The sequence below is a fragment of the Microtus pennsylvanicus genome, chromosome 2, assembly GCF_037038515.1.
Source record: "Microtus pennsylvanicus isolate mMicPen1 chromosome 2, mMicPen1.hap1, whole genome shotgun sequence".
NCBI classification, from domain to species: Eukaryota; Metazoa; Chordata; class Mammalia; order Rodentia; family Cricetidae; genus Microtus; species Microtus pennsylvanicus.
This window is the reverse complement of record NC_134580.1, coordinates 13,851,441-13,873,741: the sequence shown is the minus strand read 5'-3', so window position 1 is coordinate 13,873,741 and position 22,301 is coordinate 13,851,441. Positions and strand designations below refer to the sequence as shown.

The 22,301-nt window shown below is 50.9% G+C and overlaps 1 protein-coding gene across 2 annotated transcripts in view; it reads right to left on the bottom strand.

Annotated features, from left to right (window-relative positions):
* Nucleotides 1–22,301, bottom strand: part of Fbln1 (fibulin 1) — a 72,755-nt gene that overhangs the window by 23,844 nt on the left and 26,610 nt on the right. The window contains exons 9-15 of one of the 2 annotated variants that reach the window (XM_075960242.1): nucleotides 21,433–21,576; nucleotides 20,334–20,462; nucleotides 19,494–19,619; nucleotides 18,156–18,275; nucleotides 16,648–16,779; nucleotides 14,442–14,565; nucleotides 7,407–7,845 (exon numbers count right to left, since the gene is read on the bottom strand). In XM_075960242.1, coding sequence (XP_075816357.1) covers nucleotides 7,491–7,845; nucleotides 14,442–14,565; nucleotides 16,648–16,779; nucleotides 18,156–18,275; nucleotides 19,494–19,619; nucleotides 20,334–20,462; nucleotides 21,433–21,576 — 1,130 coding nt within the window. In that variant the 3' untranslated portion in view covers nucleotides 7,407–7,490. Of the gene's footprint in view, nucleotides 1–7,406; nucleotides 7,846–14,441; nucleotides 14,566–16,647; nucleotides 16,780–18,155; nucleotides 18,276–19,493; nucleotides 19,620–20,333; nucleotides 20,463–21,432; nucleotides 21,577–22,301 lie in introns of those variants that run through there. The other variant, XM_075960241.1, reaches the window with a different exon arrangement.

Genomic DNA, 22,301 nt, shown 5'->3' with positions numbered 1-22,301 from the left:
ACTGTGGTGTACGGATTTATGCATGGTCCTTCGTATGAAATACAGACATGATTTGGCCTAGCTGCTAACGTCCAAGGCTTGGAATTTGCCAACAGCACCAAGTGGGCATCAGTCTACCACTGAAGAACATGTTCACTTCTCAGTATTGAGTGGCTAAGGGTACCAGGTGCCATGGACGCCAAAGTGAACAAGGGTGTCAGGGTCCTTCATCCTGAAAACCAACATCTGGGTAGCTAGCAGGGTTTGGGGTGGGGTATACAAACTGCAGAACTCACTGTCCATCACAGAAAATTTGAATCCATATCCCCAAGTGATGGGAAGGAAAAGGCTAGCATTTACTGTAATCCCCCGTGGAAGGCTCTGTGATAGACTGTTCTTAAGGACTTCACCATGAAATAAAACACAAGGTTGGAGAGATGGCTCGTCGGTTAAGAGCACTGTTTGCTCTTTCAGACAATCCACAAAGCAGCTGGTCACAGTCATCTATAACACCAGAACGAAGGGATCCAACACCTTCTTCTATATGTAAAATTCAATTAAAACTTAGAAAAAAAGAAGGTGGCCAGTGTTGGGGAACAACACCCAAAGTTGTCGTCTGCCTCCACAAGACACATGTGTACACATGTGTGCACAGACATACATATCCATGAAATAATGAAATAAAAAGATATGAGCACAATACAAATGAAGGTCAAGTTCAATGAGTTATTATTGAAACATTTTTATAAGTATCAACTATACCAGGGGGTTGAGGCAGAAGGATTATAAGTTCAAGGCCAGTCTGACCTATAGAGTGAGACCCTTTCTCAAAAAAACAAACAAACAAACAAACTATTCACATAAAGAAACCATGGCCAACTGCCTGAGGCCACCTCATGTAAACCAGACTAATATCAACCCTCTTTTACCCTATAGCTACCCTAACCTGGGTGCACAGCAGGCATCTGCTAGGTTTCATTACAGCTCCTTCCCACAGTGTATATTTCTAGCCAATCGTGGACTTGCCCATGAGGAAGTTATGGCTGTTCTTAAGTCCCTTTTGACTGACAGTTTTTGCCCCATCCTTTCATTTCCCACACGATCAGGGAAGGAATCTAGTGCACGGCAGCCACGGAGTCCCACAGTCAGGAGTCGGCTGGCTGCATCCTTCTGGTGTGGTTCAGAGTACGTCTCTGTCCTCTGAAGCTTCCTCACACCAGCCGCTGCATTCTGCACAGGCCCAGCCTCGCTGGTAAGATGGCACAGGTAGAGGGTCTCCCATCAGGCCATGAGGTTTCTGGTCCTTCTGGGATACCTACAGCTGTTGGTGCTCAGGGCCTACACCCACCATCCTAGGTAGCTTTTGTCAACGTGTCACTAGCTAGAGTCACCTGGGAAGACAGACTCTCAACTGAGAAAATGCCTCCATTATATTGGCAAGGTGGCAACTCCGTGGGGCATATTCTTGATTAATGATTGATGTGAGAGGCCCAGCTCACTGTGGGTTCTGTCACACTTAGGCAAGTAGTCCTGGATGATAATTGTTTTGGATTTGTGTGATGATGGTGCAGGAAGAGCTGGAGGGTTATTAGTATAAACCGAGGCATGCTGAAGTGAGCAAGCAAGTCACTGAAGGCTGTACACAGCCATTCCCCTCCAGGAAAAAGGTGCCCCACTTCTGATGGAGCAGAGCGTGGGGAAGACATATGTAGGAAATAACAGACACCTACTATAAGCCACCTAGCTCACGGGCCTCTGCTACGGAAACTAGTAAATGGACTCTGACCCTGATGCTTTTGGGTTGGTCGTCTACACGAGGAACTCACTTTCCTGGCATTTTAAAGTTGGTACACTCCGTAGCCACGTAACTGACCTCCTGGAGCCCCCTAGTCTGCTGCCTCTGAGGTTCCCTCTCTGACATGCCTCGACACAGTCTGGGACCTTCCTCTTCAGCAGTGTCTGCGGTCTCTGTCAATTCTCTATTCTGTTTCCACAAGCTCTCCCTAGAGAGAGACCCTGCCACTAAGGAAAGCCTTGGCAGCTCAGTCCCTAGGCTCCAGCCTAATCCAGACCCATCGTGGGTTCCCACACACCTCGCCCACTGGGGTGGGGAGCAAGAGGCAGCCCTCAGGTACTCTGAGCTCTCAATTAACCTACCACTCTTTCCAGGGGTGTCCAGGGGCTATTCGGGATTCCCCAGTATTTTCTCAGTCATTTTCCACAGATACCACCCCCACACAGAGGCCCTGACTTATATTTGGGGAGTATGTGGAGATGCCTTGTTACTTTGTTTCGTGGTGACTATTTTCCATGGATTTTTCATCTTCCTGCCCAGTCTTTCTGAGTGTTTTGGGGGTAGGATCCAGAGAACTTCAAAAACTCGGCCTGCATTTCTCAGACGGTCCATTCTGCACATACTTCTGCATTTTTAAAATTTCCTCCCTTCTTAATTTATGTTTGTTTTGCCTGCATGTATGTATGTCCACTGCATGCAAGCTGTGGCTAAGGAGGTCATAAGGGGACGTCAGATTCTCAGGGACTAGAGTTACAGCTTGTTGTGAGCTGCCACACGGGTGCTCTGGAAGAGCGACCAGTGCTCTTAACCCTGAGCCATCTCTCCAGCCTCTTGCTGTGCTCTGTCCCACTGTGCAGTGCCTCCTCCTTTTGCTGACACAGTATCTTGCTCTCACTCTTGGGAACTGTGGAATGGGGACAAACCTTCAGAGCCATCCAATTCCAAGAATGTTCCTTCTTCATCCTAGGTGGTACAGCTCAAGACAGACCCTAGACCAGGCTATAAGCCCCAATGCTGGTCCAGGTAGACACCAGCAGTAGGGTTTGGGGCAATTTACCTAAACTGTGTGATTCTGTAACCTGCTCACCTAGTAGGGAAATGAATAGAGTTTGATTCCCACAGCTGCAGTGAGATTGAACAAGCAAATTATCTTAATTGGAAGTAGGGTCTCGGGAAAGCATTGGGCCCACTGTGAGTGCCATGCATCCTCACAATACCGACAAATTAGCTTTTCTCCTTGGGTACTTGATTTACCACACTGACAAAGTGAGATAATCATAAGTCTTAGAGGCATAGTTGCTTTTTCTATTAGTAACCATAGATATATTCAAATCCAAAGAGCCCTAATCTCCCACTTAAACCAAGAACCAAAGGAGTCTTTGACTACCTCCCACCGGAAAGGCAATGCTCACAGCCCACCAGCTAGATACAAACATAGCTTCTTAAGCCACTTCATAGACCCTTCAGAGCATCCGCAAGGTGGCCCTGGATGCTCTGAGAGGAGGCAAGCAAAGCCAGGGGCAGAGTCTGTGTACAGGAAGCAGGAGGCAGAAGACCCAGAGACCCACTCTTGTTTTTCCTGCACCATCTGGTCTCTCAGCAGCAAGAGCTGGGAACAATGCTCTACATCCGAGAGAAGCTTTTCATAATTGGGGGTGGGCTGGTGAGATGGCTCAATAAGAGTGCCTGCTGCTCTTCCAGAGGACCTGAGCTCAGTAACCAGAACGCACGTTGGGAGGCTTAAAACCACATGTAACTCCATCTTCGGGGGAACCCAGTGATTTCTTCTGGCCTCTTGTGTACCCATACAACTCTCTCTCTCTCTCTCTCTCTCTCTCTCTCTCTCTCTCTCTCTCTCTCTCTCTCTCCTCCCTCCCTCCCTCCCTCCCTCCCTCTCTCTCTCTCTCTCACACACACACACACATACACACACACGCACTTAAGACTGTCTTAAAAATAAAGAGGTGGGGGCACCCCAAAGGAGCTCAAGCAGAGGTAGAGAGACTTGAAGACACTGTGGAGGGGACTGTGGCAAGCCATGGAAGGATGGAAGGTTGCTAGATAGCCTCTGAGATCCCTGTAACACCCACCCAGTCTTCAAAATCCTGTGCCCATGAGGACAAAAGTGCCCCTTTGCCTACATAATCGGCCATGATGACTGCCAGACTAAGACCTTCAGACCCTCCATTCCAACAAGAATAAGTTCCTTACAGACCTTTGCTGGTTTCACTGAAGACACATTTGAGCTAAACCTTGAAAATGCTATCCATCTATCAATCCACCTACACACCCACCCATCCTTTCAACCATCCATTCTTCTTTTATCCACCCACCCACCCATCCATCCATCCATCCACCCACCCACCCACCCATCCATCCAACCATCCACCCATCCATCCATCCATCCATCCATCCATCCATCCATCCATCCATCCATTCATCCACCCACCCATTCACCCATTCTCCCACCCACCCATCCTATCAAGTTTCCCACCTATTTACTGAGTGGCTTCTTATGGCCAAAAAGCCCAAACTAACTACAAACACGACCCCTTCATTCAAAAGTCCCAACCTAGCAGGTGCAACAAAAAAAGTTGTCGACTTTAAGATACCAGGGTAAATACTCTGAGGAAGGATGCCTGGGGCCTGGGGGTGTTAAGAAAGGCTTCATGGAGAAGATTACTTTTGAGCTAAGTATGTAAGAAGGAAGGCGGTTGGCAGAAAGAAGGCAAAGCTCAGGCTGAGGTCAGGAGCCAACATATTTAAGGAATGGAACGGAGGGGCAAGCTGCCCTATGGCCCAGGGCACAAGCAAAGGGCATGAGTCAAGGAGGGGGAGCTGCAGCTGAGAGGGTAGGCTAGGGCCGATCACACTGGAAACAGAAACCCTTCAAGGGTTTAGACTTCTTGATCTAGAAAAGAGATCCAGAGAGGGTTCCAAGGAGGAACTTGACAATAAGACTAGCTCTTCAGAGTCCTCTGATGTGGCTTGGTGCATACCCTGGGAGACAGGCAGCTCGAAGGCAACCCAGGACCCACATATCAGAGCAAGGTCTGGGTGGTGGAGGGGGACGTACGGAGAGGACTGGATAGAAAGGTTCAGGTCAGGCACCGAGGCAGCTGCTGCCTCTGTACAAGGCAGAGGTCAGTGCACACTGTCTTCCCCTCCATCCGTGGGGAGCATACCCCAGCCCTTTACAAGTGACAGGGGCCCTGAGGGTCCTTCAGAGTCCTTCACTCCTGCCCACTCTTCTTCAGGTCTGCACAGAGACAGCACCAGCAGTCAGATCCACTGAAAGACTAAAAACCTAAGCCAGTGTGGTGGTTTGAATGAACACAACCGCCATAAGCTCACAGGGAGGGGCACTATGAGGAAGTGTGGCCTTGTTGGAGTAGGTGTGGTCTTGTGGGAGGAAGTGTGTCACTGGGGCGGGCTTTGAGGTTTCAGAAACTCAAGCCAGGCCCAGTGCCACTCTCTTCCTGCTGCCTGCCATTCAGATGTAGAATTCTCAGCTACCTCTCAAGCATCATGCCTGTCTGCATGCCACCACGCTTCCCACCATGATAATAACAGACTAAACCTCTGAACTGTAAGCCAGGTAAGCCAGCCCCAATTAAATTCCTTAGTAAGCGTTGCTGTGATCATGGTATCTCTTCACAGCAACAGACACCCTAAGTGAACCAGTTTTGGTGGAATCACCATTTTCTCAATAGACACAGAGTAACTGGTGTGTACTGGGCACCTTGCCAGGAGACCAAGACAGCCACCGAATGAGACAGACCCAGTGCCTGCCTTTGTAGAATCTCTTAGATGGAGAGGAAGACAAATTCGGAGAACAGAAGCAAACATTTCAGGCTGTTATAAGCACCATAAGGATAATGTTGTAAGCAAGAAGGAGGGAACACAACCTGGGGTGTTAGGCAAAGCTCCTATAACAGTGAGGATATGGTGTGCGTGTTCCCCAAGGCTTCACGTGTTGACATTTAATCTGTATTGAGGTATTAGGAGAGTGGGCACTCTCTCCAACTACAACACCTAGAGACGGGGTCTGAGGAGGGTGGCTGGGATTACAGTCCTTACAGTGGAACCCCATACATCCTGGAGGCGTCAGAAGACAAGACACAGATGTTGATACATGCTCCATCTCTGCACGTGATACCCTGAGACCCAACAGGACTCTACCAGCACAAAGGGCCATCATCAAATGGAGTCTCTTGACCTTGGTGTTCCATAGCTAGACGCCAAGTAAGAAGCTCAACAAACATCTTTTCTTCAGGAAGTTACCCAGCCTCCAGTAGTTTGTTATCATAATAAAAAAAAAAAGACTAATGCAGCTGAAGAGGAAAGCGCACTTAAACTGAGGTTTACCCAGCTTTCAGGCTAAGGGTATAAAATTCCATTTTGGCTTAAGGGAAGTGAGCAAGGGGAGGGTAATCTGAGGTCAGGATGGATTGTCACCCTAAGATGAAGCTGTACCCACCCTTGAAAATCCCACAGAGGAGAGATTGTTTGGTGGCTAAGAGCACTGGCTGCTTTTTCAGAGGACCTAGGTTTAGTTCCGAGCACATCCATGGAGATTCACAATGTCTGCACCTCTAACTCCAGGGGGTCTGGCATGCTCTTCTGACCTCCACCAGGCATGCATTCAACGCACGTACATCCATGCAGATAAAGCACACACATTTTTTTTAAGAATAGAATAAAAGCCACAACTACATACAATGGATGCCATGAAGGATCTTAGGCAAATTCCTCGACATGCTCCAGTTTCTGAGCAGAGAATGAACTGTGGAGCGTGTTTGGTGGATGCCAGGAGACCTGCAGAGAGTGGCTTGGCTGGAATCAAGATGGAGAAGATACAGGCAGGGGGATCAGGACTCACAGTGGAGGTGATGGGATAGAACAGGCAGCGCTGTGGGGCTGGGGCACATATATCACCTGTGTGATCGTGGGCAAATCGCACAGCCTCTCTGAGTATCCACAAAGACAACACAGACAGAAATATACACAAAACATCTGGTAGACACTTTATGGTTCCCAGCCAGCATCACAACAGTGCTGGCCTTTGCCTCCTCTTGGCACAGCACTGGGCTTCAGGAAAAGCCAATGAGTTCATTTATAATTTACCCAGAAGCTTCATCCAAAATGTACCAACTGTGTTTACTGTTTTCCCAGACCAGAAGGTTAAATATACACCCAGCCTTGGTGATCCTAGAAAGAGACTCAGTGGCCTGAAGGCCTACTTCCTCAGGCTAGCTTGGCCACACAGGTCAAGTCCTAAGAGCCAAGCCCTTTCCTTTCTTGGGGGCTCATTCTGTATCTAAAAGATGAAGGTATCTCTGGGGGTGAGGGCCCTTTCTCAGCCATCAGTGCTACCTGTTGGGGTAACACCACAGGGAGAGACAGTCCAGAGGTGTACTTGGCTCAGCCTCATTCCTCCCTTGCCTGGGATGTCTGGGAGTACAATTATGGGCTCTATTGCTGGGGTTCTCGGCTACCCAGACCTTTTGAAAGGTATTCCCCGGTCACCTGTTAGGGAACCAATTCTGGAAGAGGCTCAGTTTACCCCAGGAGAGAAAAAGCACAGAGATCCCTGTCCACGCCCAATAAAACCAAGGCACGAGAGGCATGCTTTATGGGACGGCCGCTGGGACTTTATTAGAACTCCAAGGGCAGGAAAGCGACAGCAGGGGGTGGCCAGAGCCCAAGCAAGCACTCAGAGCTCTGCAGACACAAAGATATAAAGCTTGGCCACAAAGGAGCTGACTGTGCCGTGGCGATAGAGATCCATCTTGACGGTCAGGAGCAAGTCCCTGGGCTCGGGGATGGGCTTGGTGAGGGCCACCACCCCACTGTGGTGGCTCACCTTCCGAGTGGTGAAAAAGCCCTCCTCATTGCCGGCGGTGATGGCCAGCTGCATGCTGTCCCCAGGGACAGCACTGGAAGGGCCCATGCGGAAAACCACTGCGGGCACTTGGATGTTGGTGGGGAAAGAGAGGTGGTAGTAGGTTATTCTCAGAGGCAGCCTGGGGCACTCCTGGTTCTCATGGCAAGGCAAGCGCTCACAGCGGCTGAAAGACAAGTGGACAGAGAGACAGGAAGAGGGTTAGCGCCACCTCAGCAAGCAGAGAAACAACAGAGTGTGGGCAAGCGCGGCTCGCTGGGCGGGACCTCCTGCTACCCCTCTGGCCAACACAGCCAGCACAAAGAGCACCCTCACTCACCTGGGGGAGGTGCTGTAGACCTCCAGGCCATAGACTCGGGTACCAGCCTCTTCCAACACCCTCTGGGGGCACTGGTGGCTGAGGTCAAGCCATACCCAGCATGAGATGTGTCCCCTTCTCAAGGCAGAGAACCACCTTGGGTGCACTCGGCAAGGGCCTCACCCAGACAGTGGCCAAGGGCATGAAGAACTCCTGGGTGGGTTGAGAGACTACCCTGAGAGCATTATGGCCATTGGCATTTATTGGATGTGGGGCTAATCCTCATACATTCACTAGTGCCATCACTACCAGTGTTTAAGATGGTGGCCTGAGCGCCATTTGCCAGATGAGGAAACAGGTTCAGAGAAAGCCACGGAGTGAGGGAAGAGGCCAAGTCTATGGTGAGGGGTGAGATCAGCTCCCTAGTCCTTGTCATTCAGCTTTAGACACCTGCTCCAGTTCATCCACAGAGACAGAGCGGGGCTCAGAATGGAGATGTGACAGCTGCTAATATCCTGTGACAAGACTGAACTTCCTGTGGAGGATGGAGATAGGTCCTAACTTCCTGAGTGGTGGAGATGAAAAAGGTCTCACTTCCTGTGGAGGATGGAGACAGATTCTAACTTCCTGTGTGGTGGACATGAAAAAGGTCTCACTTCCTGTGGCAGGATGGAGACAGGCCACACACTTCCTGTGACAGGCTCTAACTTCCTATGTGGTGGAGATGGAGGCAGGGTCTTACTTCCTATGTGGTGGAGATGAAGGCAGGTTCTCACTTCCTATGTGGTGGAGATGAAGGCAGGGTCTCACTTCCTGTGACAGGCTCTAACTTCCTCTATGTGGTGTAGACAAAGAAAGGCCCTAATTCCTTGCATGGTAGAGATGACAACAGACTCCCCCTTCCTAGAACAGAATGGAGACATGCACTAATGTCCTTGTAGGAGAGGTAAAGACAAAATGTGACAGGATGTAGGATGGAGACAGTCCTGACTCTGTGACAGGAACTGACCTCTTGTGATAGGGAGAGGATCGTTTTCTTAGTCACTTCTAATTACAGACCCTAACTTCCTACAACAGGATGGAGACAGAGAGTATATTCCTGGGACAGGATGTTGGCAGGAAATGAGCTGTGTTCTACGTCCTGAACACCAGGCCCAGCACCTTCTGAAGGCAGCATGACACAGCCTTAAAAAGAAGCAGAGACAAGATGTCACACCCCATAGGACTTGGCCAAGCCCTTCTCAGGAAGTTCTGCCATTTTGACTGGGTTTGGATTCTCCACTTGGGGGTATTTTCTCTCCTGTTCTTCCTAGGCCTCCATTTCTTAGCTTATACCACATCTGACAGTTCTTGTACACAGCCTTTCTGTTTGCATCTTATCAGATGCTTATCAGGGCTGTTAGGAAGCCTTTCATTTACTTGATTATTTACCAATCTGGCTCTAAGAAAGGAACAGTCCTACAAGTAAGATCCGCGGTGCTGTAACAGGAGATGGCTGTGCACACTGAAGAGAGCAGATTCTGGGAGGGAGAGCCCAGAGCCACTGTAGCAGGGAATGAGGTAGGCATGGGCATTGAGGAAAGGATGTTGCCCCTAGAGATGTCAAGGATCAGGTAAATGGGGGTACTCCACATGACCAGGAGATCTATGGTGGGAGAGTCAGGGAGGCTGCTGGGGTCCATGAGCTCTGTTCCTCTGGGGGTATCAATGGCAGTAAGCAGCAAATTTGAGTTTCAAAGTCAGCTTATCTCCCTTCAGGCTACATACACGAACACACATGTATAACACAACATGGGGGGGGAGGGAAGGAGGGAGGGAGAAAAGTGGGGGAGGTGGGGGAATTATGCAAGTTCAAGTGCTTCAGGAATTGTCTGAATGGGTCTGGTCAGTAGGTGGTGCTACAGTCTCCTTCATGGAATTAGCTTTCCCACTTGCCCTGTGGGGCCCTCTACTGACCAAAGACTAGGTCTTGAGTTGCGAAATAAGCACGGCAAATGTGAGGCCTGCATGACATCCTGGTCCAGCTCCCACAACCATCACATCTCAGGGATTTGGATACTGTCATCCATCAGAAGAGAACCCAAGCCCTCCCTGGAAAGAGGGGGCATGGACTGGCTCTTTTTAGGCCACTCACTCCCCAGGTGGGGTAGTGGTTCCTTGGCTTTATCCCCTGTGCCAGCACAGGGCTCAGCTCCTACTGCACTTTGTAAATGGTCACTGTACAGGTCGGCTTGGTCCTTGACTTTCTTTCCCTGCTCCAAATTTTATCAAAACATCCTAGAAGTCATAACCACCGTGTATGGCAAGCTGCTGGTCGGACTAGGGCCAGCAATGAAACCTGGTAACTGATCATTACTGAATCGATTACAGAGCAGGGTAAAGGGAAGCTGAACCTGGGACCTGCCCTGCACAGGGACCAGGCTCCTAGCATCCACAGACACATTCCCTCCTGACATATGCGTTACAGTGCAATGTGTCCCGATTCTCCAGTCCAACATCTTTGATTGTAATACCTCAGGCGTTGTGAAAATAATCAGAAGCCAGTACAGATGAGAGACAAAAGCCAAGAAGAAGGTTGCTGGGCCACCACTGTGATCACGTTGACATTTCCTTCACACGAGCCATCTGTCATTCCTGAGAGAGGCCTAGGACCTGGCCAAGTCCCTCTTGACCTCTGTGACCACAGCTTTTCCCTTACGCCACTTCCCTAAGTCACAGCACCCAAAGCTACCCAGCTTCGTGACTGATTTTACAACCATCCTCCAGGGTGACTCCATGGATGGGGAAAACAATATATCCAGCCCTACTGAATGCTAGAGACGGCCTTGAACACAGAAGTAACAGGCACTCTGCGGTCAGGACCTTAGCTACCTGGGCATGTCCACGAGACTCATTTGTGGATCCCTAGCTTGCTGGGTTGGGCTCCTGAGTAGCCAGGGAGAAAAGGGATCTGTATGAAGTGAGAGAAGGTCTGAGGCCAGGAGAGAGAGTGAGTGGGGTGGTGGGGCGAGGGGGGGACTGGAAGATGAAGAAGATTGATCCCCACATCTTACCCATCATGGTTCCAGAACAAGCTGCCCCTGTGGAGCATGAACCGCAGGAGAGGCACCCACTGGTTCCTTTGTATATACACGCATGACATATTTGTGTGCACATGCATATGGATGCCTAAGGTTGCCATCTCGTGTCTTTTCTGATTGATCTCTGCCTTATATAGCAAGGCAGGGTGCCTCACTTGAACTCAGAGTGGGACAATTTGGCTATTTAACTATTCAGCCTGCCATGGGAACCCACCATCTCCACGGATGAGCTGCTATGCCTGCCTGGCATGGGTGCTAGGGATCCGAACTCCAACTTGAAGAGCAAGTGAGTCACCTGCTGAGCCATCTCCTCATCCCAGCTCACCTTGTCTCTGCTTGAGACAGTGTCTCATGCAGCCACAGCTGATCCTGAACTCCTGATCTGCTTGCCTCTACCTCACCAATGCTGAGATTACAAGTGTTACGCTATGGCATCTATTTTACGCAGCGTAGTGTCTCCTTTCTAAAGGTCAGGGAATTAAAAGGCCTGGGTTTCTGATGAGGAGAAACAAGGATTGTAGAATAGAAGCTTCTCATCTAACATGTGCCAGGAAGTGAGCCTTTTCTCATTAGCACCCCACCCCCAGCTAGGGTGAGCAGCAGGGTGAAAACCTTCCACTGGAGACTCAGGACCCGGCCCCACTTCCTCCGCTCAACACTGCTCTCATAACTGGTCCACGCCTCCTCAATGGGGTCCATCAAAGAAGAAAGCTGTAACCAGAGAGACTCCGGCACACCTGTCAGTCAGAAAGTCATAACCATATGCCCTTCCTATGCCTTTGCCGGCTTTTCCATTCAAGAGTCAAGTGACCTTAGACATAGCCTTGTCACCAACTGACCAGCAGAACAAAACTGATGTCACTCAAAAAGAATCTTGTCCTCTGACTTGTGCCTTGAGGAGAAGAACAATGGCTACCACCCTCACCCACACAAGAGCTCAACGGGCAGACTGGGCCAGCACTGAGTCGGGTTTGCTACCTCTGATTATCAACACCTGACCAAGCAGGTAAGCTTGTACCACTTTACCTAGGTGGCCCAAGGTTGACCAAAGGCCACAGCACTGAGAAAGGCCAGGACCAGAAGCCCAGCCTTTCTACATTGCAGACCAAGTCCTTGCATCCCCACATGGCCTCCCAGATTTACACATCATAACCATCAAAGACCCAGCTTTCCTTTCACCCAACAGTACTGCAGGAATAAGTGCATCCTGGGATGCCTGCTCCTGCCCGCTGGGCAGAACCCAGGGTGAGGTCTATGCAAAACAAGCAGAGGGGAGCTGTGCCCCACAGTCATGCCCTCAGAGAACCCTGCAGACCACCCCACTATTCCACCTAACAGCTTAGGACAGAAGCTCCAAGAAACCCAAGTCAGCGTGACTCCCAAACTGTGGTCTTTCTAGAATATCTCAGCATCTCCATAAAGCTTGAGACTGCTTGGAAGAGGACATTCCTAAGGGAGTTCACTTAGGACTCCCCAAATCCTCAGCACAGAGGACTCCACCTCCTCCATCCCTACTCTCCGGCACTTGGTGACACAAAGACAAAGGACAGCAAGTGTCAAAGGAGGACAGTCATCTTCCCAGGGTTGGAGCATCACCTCCCTTGTCCCTGTGTCAAGATCCAGCCTGTTTTTATGAAGAACAGTTTCCTCTTCAAGCCCCAGAAACAGCGGGATGCGGCAGCTGTGACCTGGCGCAACAACCCCACACTAGAAGGAAACGCACCACAGGTGTCCCAGGGATACCCCCATTTCAGTGTGTGCAGGTCCCCAATCTCCCCCACATCCTAACTCAGCTTTCACTGACCTTAATTCAAGTCTGGCCAACACATCCTACCTATCTACTCATCCCCTGGCCAGGTCGGCCTCTCTCCACTCTTTCAGCATCCTGTGTACTCTGTTCACTATCTGGCGTGTGCTCCTAGAAGTTCGCCCAATGGGTGGGACATCCACAGCCCATCGTCTACCCAGGAGCCTGTAAATACTCAGCCCACCATCACCTGGATTTTGCTCATCTTAGCAATCACTTCAGTGAGCAAGGTCAGTCTGCCTCCCCATGGACTCATATGTCCTGCCCCCAGCACAGGAGTTAGAAGTTACCATTACAATCACAGCCTAGCTTCTGGAATCCTCAAACCCAGTCATTTGTAGTGGGAAACAGAAAACGGCCTCAAACCAAGGGTGCATAGCTTTCTCAGTGACTCAGGACAGTCCTGCCGTTGCAGCCAGGCTATTGCACAACTCGTGACCTGCTAGGGATGTGACACATTTGCAAATCCACTTCTGGAGTAGCTTTTCCCTGACCCAGACACAGAAAAAAACAAGGCACTTGGTAGTGCTGAGACAGGGTCTCAACAGGCAGCCCAGGCTGTCCTCAAGCTGGTGATCCTAGTACTGGGACTGTAGGTTTGCATCAACACATCACAAAAGGTGGTAAGTCAGTGAGAAGATTAAAAACATGCTAGGGAAATACAGTAGGTCAGGGGACACGGGCAGGGTGGTAGACAAGCAGCCCTAAGGTCAGAAAGAACTCAGGGTTTCCAGGGTAGAGCAAACTGGAAGCTGAACAGAATCTACAACAGAAAGGACTGTCCCCCACTTCCAACGTTGAACATTGGAGACCGAAGCATCAGCAAAAGGAAACACTGACCACTGAGCAGGAAGGGTGGCTGGCCAAGAGCCAAAGACAAGCACAAGGTCAAGAGATCACAATGGAAAACCCAGACTGTCCAGCCATATGCTCGCTTTGAGCATCTCAGTGCTAGTGGTGAGGCCATCGGTCCACACTCCTGGAATGAGCTCCCAGAGTGGAGTTTTCCCCACAGCAGGTAAATAAAGTTCTCTGGATAGAACTGAGATGACGGTGGTTGCAGTGGGAACCATGGCCTGGGAGTCCCCGAACTCCCTAAGGAAGGAGTTCCTGGACACCAGAGAAGACACCACGGTGACCGGAGATTACAGGACACATAGTCAGTTTCAAGTATGGGACACAGGATACCCCATGCTATTCCCACACATCACTCTGTTAGACGGAATGCAGATGCCTTAAAAAGTCACCTTGAACCCTGGATTTTGACCAAGAGAGTGACACTGTCACCTGCTCCTCCAAGTCAGCGTATTCTCACATATGCATGTTACAGATGAAGTGACCAAGGTCTATCTCAATGGTAGCATGCCCACAGTCCATGACTCAGCTGCAGCTATCCCCATGGCCTCCCAAGGGTAGTCTCACTGGCCCTCAAGCACCTCGGAACCAAGCATCAGTAGGTTCTTAAGGCCGAATAGGAGAACACTATGGTCACAGCTTATGGACCACCTGCCCATGCCCAGAGCTAGGCCTTTAGGAAGCCCAATACAGACAGACGACAGTGGGTCCCAGAGACTTACGTGTCTGCAGAGCGGCGATAGTTCTCGGGGCATTCAAAGGATAGACATCGGAAGCTGCCTTGGATGTTGAAGCAAGTCTCATTGATGGAGCAGTTGTGGATACCAGTCACACACTCGTCAATGTCTGTGGAGACCCAGAGACAGTGAGGTATAGGCTAAAGCCATGAAAGCCATGCCTACCCACGCAAACTGTGTATTAACATCCTGGCCCTCCATGGGAGCAGCATGCAGTGTAAGACCCTCCTTATGAAACACGGAGAATAACAAACGTACTAGCTTATTCACAAGTGTTTCAGTGGGCGTGTGCAGCAAGAGTAGATACCATGTGAAGGGTGTTGGAACACCAGCAGAGATGACAATGTGAGTGTTGTTACAGTCCTCATCTTAGAAAAGGTTCACAGAGAGTAAGGAACCTGGCCACAGTCACACGTTCTGTTCACAGCCAAGCTTTGAACCCACGCAAGTGGGCACCAGAATCTGGTGTTCCAACTACATATCATCTTCCCATGGCTCTCAAGGAAGGCTACCCTGACCTCATGTGTGACTAGCTACATCTTAACAGTCAGGAAGAATCTGAGCCTATGGTTCCACAACACAGGTGAGGAAACAGGCCCTAAAAGAGAGCCATGCATCTTCCCTTGGGTCTCAGGGCAGTAACAAAAGTGGTTAGACAAGGGGACCAGGCGTGGAGATCCTGTTACAGGGCCTATAACCTCTAGAGGTTGGGGAGCCCCTTACACGACATTCCAAGAGGATGGGGTTCAGGGTTATCACCAAACCTAGGAGGCAGCTGTTACGAGGAGTCACATGTCTGACTGTCACTGGCAAGAGCAACCCTTGCCAATCTCAGAGACCACAGCTCAGGAATGTGGGTTTGTGGGAAGAAAAAAAAAAATCCTTTTTATTTGGAGGGTCAGGGTGGGCATGTGCCACAGCATGTGTGTGGAGGTCGGAGAACAACTTGCAAGAATCTGTTTGCTCTTTCTACTGTGTGGGGCCCAGGGATTGAACTCGGAGTCATCAGGCTTGGCAACAAGAGTCTTATTCAATGAGCCATCTCGCCAGCCCAGGAATGTGTTTTTGCTGCTTCTGGGCAGGACTCCAGGCTGTGGTGAGGGACCTGGGCCAGGAGAGCAAAAAGCAGGACTATGGGGGTAAAAACAGTCCTGTCCGACCTCAGAGAAGTTGAGTGGGTCCCTTCCAGAGAACGTCACAGGCCCTGCCTCTGGATGGCCACCTTCTTTGGTGGTGGTATTCATGCGTGTGTGTGCACGTATGTTAGGGGGTTATGTACACAAACGTGTGTGTGTGAGTGCCCATGCACAAATGTGTAGAGCATCAGGAATCTTCCTCTGCCATTCTCCACCCCCCGCAACCTGGTACCCAGCACTTGGTCAGGTTGGCTGGTCAGCCAGCTCTAAGGAAGCATCTCTCTCTGCACCTACAGTGCAGGGGTCACAAGTGCCCATCTTCACGTTCAGGACCTGGGACTCTCTAGAGTCTCTGAACTGCCAGCTCCTGGGGGACTTGTGAAGAAGGGGCCGGCCAGTTTTGCCTGTGATATGCTCCTCGGGCCGCTCCTGGTGTGAGCCAGAGGGCACACACTCGATCATTTGCCCACAAGCTTGTCCTCACCATTGTCAGTAACCAAATGGGTGAACAGGGAATGACGGGGAACCCAGCAAGTTCTTAGAAAGGGAGGACGAATACGGAGAGACTCTACCAGCTCTCACCACCGAGCCCAAGCCGAAGCTGACCCTAGCCCCCTAGACACGCACAATCGCTAGTGTCCCCAGATACAGAGATCTCTGGCTTCTCATACCAGACCACAGCCAGCCCTTTGCAGGAGCAGAGGCACCCGGCACCTGCTCACTTCTGTAACCTAGGACCTGGCTCACTGCCTGTCTGTCCAATGACTTCGTGGGAGAATACACAATTAGACTAGACTGAGGACAGGGTCCCTGTGTCACTCTGCCAAGTGCCAAGAAGGACAGAGTGAGAGAGTTTGGGTGTTCTTACCTGACAGGACCTTCACAGAGCCCAGACAGCCCTGAGGACAGCCTTGGTCTTGTGTGTGGGAAGCCGGGGCACCTCTCCCTACTCCCTGAAACCATTCTGCATCTAGGAAGCACATCTCTCTCCTCCGACACTGTGAAACTGGTCAGAAGCATGGATGACCCCAAGGCAGGCAGTCCGCCTCACTCACCTTGGCAGTTGCGACCATTGGGGGCTAGCCTGTAGCCAGAGGAGGGGCAGCTGCACTGGAAGCTTCCGGGGACGTTGATGCAGCGGTAGGAGCAGATGTGGCCCCCGGTGGGCAGGGCACACTCGTCAATATCTGCAACAGCACAGTCAGAGTGCTCCCTCAGGATCCAGCTGTGCTCCACGGCCGCAGCAGCAGCTCGGCCACGGGGCAGCTCGGCCACGGGGCAGCTCAGCGTGGCCAGGCTGGGCTGGGAGGGCAACAGCATAGGACAAGCCAGGAAGAGGCCTCACCCTGGGGCTGACGGTGGCCATAGAGACCGTCATCACAGAAGGGGAAATTGAAGCCCAGGGAGAGGGTCGACTAGTCTAGGGATATATAGTCTAAGGCTATTACAGTGTGACGTATAGAGAGAAGAATAGAGGATGATTTGCTTAATAAAAAAAAAAAAGGCACCTGACCCAACCGTCCAATCAAATATACAAAATTTACCACACATCACATGAAAGCACAGGTTGATTATCTCCCATCTGAAATGCTTGGGACCAGAAGTATCTCAGATATTCTGGAATATTACCACTTCTATAAATATACCTTGGAGATGGGAGTTAAGTCTAAACCCCAAATCCATTCCTATACGGTATTTTCAGTGCACCTGAGCTTGGACTGTGACTCATGGTACGGAATTTTCCACTGTGGAGTCATACTGGGACTCCGAAGCTTGCGATTTAAGGTCTGGAGACATAGATGGGTGAAATAGCATCTGCTGAGCAAGGCCCTAGGTTGGATCCCATGCTGAGAGGGCAGAGAAGGGAAGAGGAGAAGAGGGGAGGGAAGGGGAGGGCAGAGGAGGGAAGAGGAGAGGAGAGGAGAAGAGGAGAGAAGAGGAGAGGAGAGGAGAAGAGGGAGAGGGGAGGACAGGAGAGAAGAGGGGAGGAGAGGAGAAGAGAGGAGAGGAGAGGAGAGGAGAGGAGAGGAGAGGAGAGGAGAGGAGAGGAGAGGAGAGGAGAGGAGAGGAGAGGACTTTGGATCTGGACCTGGGAGTTCTCAGCTTGTTATAACACTGAAGTTTCCAGGTGATTGTGAACTATCATCTGGTTGGGCTGTCCCAACAGTCTAGGAGGGAGTATTGCATTTGACAGAGAAGATGATGGCCAGGCCTGGTGAGGGTGGAGCTCAGAAGGCCAGAGCAGAGCTGCGTCTCAGGGGTCAGGTGGCCCTCAGGTCACTCCTCACCTTACTGCTGCCAAGTCCTGTGCCCTGTCACTTGGGGTGCCAGCATACCGAGCGGTTACCACCTCGGCATGTATATTTAAGGGCAACCCACAGACTGGTTTGCTTGCTTCCTAACCTCACTCTCAAAACAAGTAAAAGGTCTATCAGAGGAAAAGCAAGGATCCAGCCCTGCCTCCAAGGGAGCAAACAGGACTCTCACTGGGTAGAAGAATCCTGGCAGGCTCTCCACCATGGCAGGAGCAGGGTGCTCCCCACAGTACACAAGGTGCCCTCACCTTCACAGGTGACCCCGTCCAAATCACTGAGCTGGTAGCCTCGGCGACAGTAACACTGGTAGGAGCCATAGACATTAGCACACTCCTGGCTGCAGGGGCTGGTAAGGCATTCATTCACATCTAGAAAAGAGAGGTTCCCATAAGTCACAGCTCAGACCCACACCTCAAGTCCCTGACACCCCTGCAGACGGAGGACACAGAGAACAGTGAGCAGAGTTGAAACAGGGTGGTGAAGTCTGAAGTTGAAGACTGAGGGGCCTCTACTCCAGCCCACTGTAGCTGAGAAGTCTGGAATTTCTCCATCCCTGCTACCGACTGTGTGCGCCACACCATATCTTGGCAGGATGAATGACAGCCTCCAGGCTTGGCTCCCTTCAATCCTACCCCCCAACAGGGCCTAGGCTCAGCATGATAGCATACCCAGAGTCCCATCATGACTATAGTCCCTTCTAGCTCTCAGTGAAAGTCTTTCCTGCCCTCCCCACTTGGTGACAGAGGTGACATAGCCTGTGGGACAGTAGCCCTGGTACTCCTAAATCTGAGAACTTTGGGGCTACTTGCAACCCAACTATCCTAGAACAAGCTCCAGGCCAGGTTTGGCCCACCATTTATTTTTGTAAATAAAGTTTTATTGGCACATAACTATGAACACCCTTGACCAGAACCTATGGCTACTTTTGTGTTCCCACAGCAAGGTGGAGTACTGTCTACAGACTAGGCAGAAAGGTGTAAAATAGTCACCACACAACTGGAAGAGAAAAAAGCTTGCTGACCTCTGGCTTAGAGATTCCTTCTTACATTCATTTACTATGTTTTTGAGAGAGTAGATGGGATAGGCCATTAGCCTCTCGCTCAGTGTTTCATATCTGTGGCCCCAACATACCTGACCAGGTCATCTGCTCAATCTATGTCCAGTGCGGTTTTCCATCACATCATAAACATACTCCCTGACATAGGAACCACATCTTGCTACACCATGGTGCACATGCTTAATAACACATAGTACAGACAAGGCTAGCCAGGCCTGAGCACCGTGTCCTCAGTCTTACCAAAGAACGAGGCTCAGATGCCTAAACACATCCAGGAACAATAACCACACATGATACTACAAGACACTCTGTTATCTGTGCACGGCCAGACTCATGAACCCAAACCACTGGCCAAGCCCTGCCAGGGAGACTCGCCAAGTTTCAGCATGGCTGCGACTGGCTTGGAGTCATGTGCTTAGAGTGGGGATTCTAGCATCCTTCAAACGCCTGCCTACTAAACTCCAAAGGAATCTGGGAGTAGAGGAGGGGCGTGGCTAAGGCTGCTGGTCACCCGTTGACCAATCCTCACCTTCACAAGACCGGCCATCCACAGACAGCCGGAAGCCCGCAGAGCAGCTACAATGGTAAGAGCCTGGCGTGTTCTCGCACTTGTGGCCACACAGGCGCCCAGGATAGCGCTGGCATTCATTGATGTCTGAAACAGAGGGGCAGTCAGCTCAGAGCGCGTCCACTGGAGCAGGCCCATGTCCCACCCTTCTGCTGATGGCAGCGGTTCATGGTCCTCGGCCCCTGACTCCCTCCTTCAGGTCTCAGATGGAAGGGCTGAGGCCTCCCTTGGCTGTGTCTCTGTGTGCTCTGACAAATGTGGCACATCTGGACAGATGTCCTTCTGCCAGCCCTCTACCCACTGGAGAGTTTGCTGGGGTTTGCTGCAGGGGGGAGACAAGGCAGCTGTCGGCCTCCATTGAGTATCCTGGTTTGGTAACAGCAAGCAGTAGCTGGATAGGGTTTGACTCCACTCCCGGTCACCTTTCGTTCTAACTGTCTTAGGGAGCTGTGCATCCCAAGCCCTGGAGCCCTATAGGTCTGTAGCAAATCTGGGAAATCACTGTCATCTTGCTGGCTGCAGACTTATAAACCCTTGGAGGCTGGGGTCAGACAGAACTCCTGTTCCATAAGGAAGCAGGCTGACACAGCTCGTATCCTGATGATGGCCCGAGGCCAGGGTGGTGGCAGAGCTGCAGTTAGACAGTGGCTCCTAACTGTGGGCCTTCACCCTGTGACTGCCTACACTTGGGACCTCCTGAGATGAGGATGGGATGGACATGGTCACTGTAGGTGCCACAGACTGAACCCTGTGTGGAGTCACCTGGCCAGGAGCCCTAGAGCCTGAAAGACATTCACATACCCACACAGGTCCTGCTGATGCCATCAAAATAGTATCCAGCGTTGCACTCACAGCGGAAACTGCCCGGGGAGTTCAAACAGTTGTGGCCCTTCCCACAGGGCTCCGCTGGCGGTGAGCACTCGTCCACATCTAGTGGAGGAGAAAGCAAGACACACTGAGAGCCTTTCACACTGACAGCAGCACCCTATTCTTCACAGAGCACCTACGATGGGACAGGCCTAATCTCCAGTGAGACAGGAAGTGCCCAGAGCTGTGAGGGAGGTCCTGAGATGGCTAAGGGTTGTGGGGAGGAAGATCCCTTTCCTGGCAGAGATGAGCCAGCAGGCAGGAAGTGGGAATAAATAAGACGCCATCCAGTACTCTTGTGTTCTCCAGGGGAGTGCTGTGGGACAATGCTTTGTATCCTGTCAATCATGTTTTAATAAAACCCTGATTGGCCAGTGGCCAAGCAGGAAGTAGAGGCGGGGCAACCAGGCAGGAAGGAGAGGTGGGGCAACGAGAATTCTGGGAAGAGGGAAGTGCAGTCTGCAGTAGTAACCCAGCCACAGAAGAAGCAAGATATCACTACCTTGCCAAAAAAGGTACCAAGCCACGTGGCTAACACAGACAAGAATAATGGGCTAATATAAGATTAAGAAAGAGTTAATAAGAAGCCTGAGCTAATGGGCCAATCAGTTTATAACTAATGTAGACTTCTGTGTGATTCTTTGGGACTTAACGGCTACAGGACCAGGTGGGACAGAAAACCTTGGTCAACAGGGGAGTAGCAAGATTTGTGCCATCCAGGTTTGCTATGACGGGTTTAGGAGAACTGAGTGGTGAATGTCCATTCTTAGCCACCAAGAGGCTGTGATCAGGGAGCCTCAGAGCACTGGGCAGACTGAAGACAAGACTGGAAATGTCGGTATGCACTATGTAATAGTTTGGGCAAGACAGCAAAGGTCTAACCCTGGGGAGGGGCAATGGGATGGATGGACAGACAGAATGTCTTCACTTTGGAGACCAACTCTCTCTTCTAGAGAAGGGAAAGACTGTGCTGGAAACAGACAGGAAAGTGTGCGCATGTGCATGCATATGTGTGCATGCGTTTGATACCAACCAACACAGCGGGTTCCCTCTTCGTTGAGATGATAGCCACGGCCACAGTTGGGCACATTCTTCTGACATGTGTATGAGCCCTCTGTATTGATGCATGTCTGCCCCACAGGGCATGGGGCACTGATACTTAAACACTCATTGATATCTACAGAGAGAAGAGACAAGGTACAGCAAGGTTAAACAGAAGCTATCCACGAACACAGCCACTGAACCTCCAAAAGAGCCTTTCCTTCTCTTACCAATGCCACAAACTATAGTCCCTGATCCCTTTGCCCTACACAAAGGTAAAGGCCAAAGGACAAGCAACCTCAGGTCCCTCCCTGCCCTCCCCCCTGCTTCCAACCATAATTTCTACATCCTTTGTGGCCCCTGCTGGCCTGCCTTTCCTGCATGCACCTGACCTACACAGGCAGCTAGGGCCCCCCTGAGCTCGATGCCTAGGAGACAGAGGTACACACCCCTCTGTACCAGTTCCAGACCACAGTGAGGCCCCAGGCTCCTCTGGTGGGTGGTCCCTGTCCGGTCCTTGGAAACCTTAGTGATATATCTACAAGTCCTAGACCAGCCACTCAGGGCCCACCTCCAGTCAGGGCAGTAGCCGTGCCTCTGATCACTTTCTCCACGGAAGACTCCTTCCTGCGTCCCCCATCTGGGTTGACTCAGGCCACTCAAAACTCCCCACATGGGGTCTCCTTCCATAGCTACAGTATGGGGACCATTGGCCATTCACCACAGAGAGACACACACAAACGTGTACCAGTAATTACTCAAGGAACAAACACTAGGATACACATCTGTTAGCTCTTTATGATCAAGTCCACACAAAACCAAACCTCCTCTTAAAGCATGTCTAGAAGGATCTAGAACTCA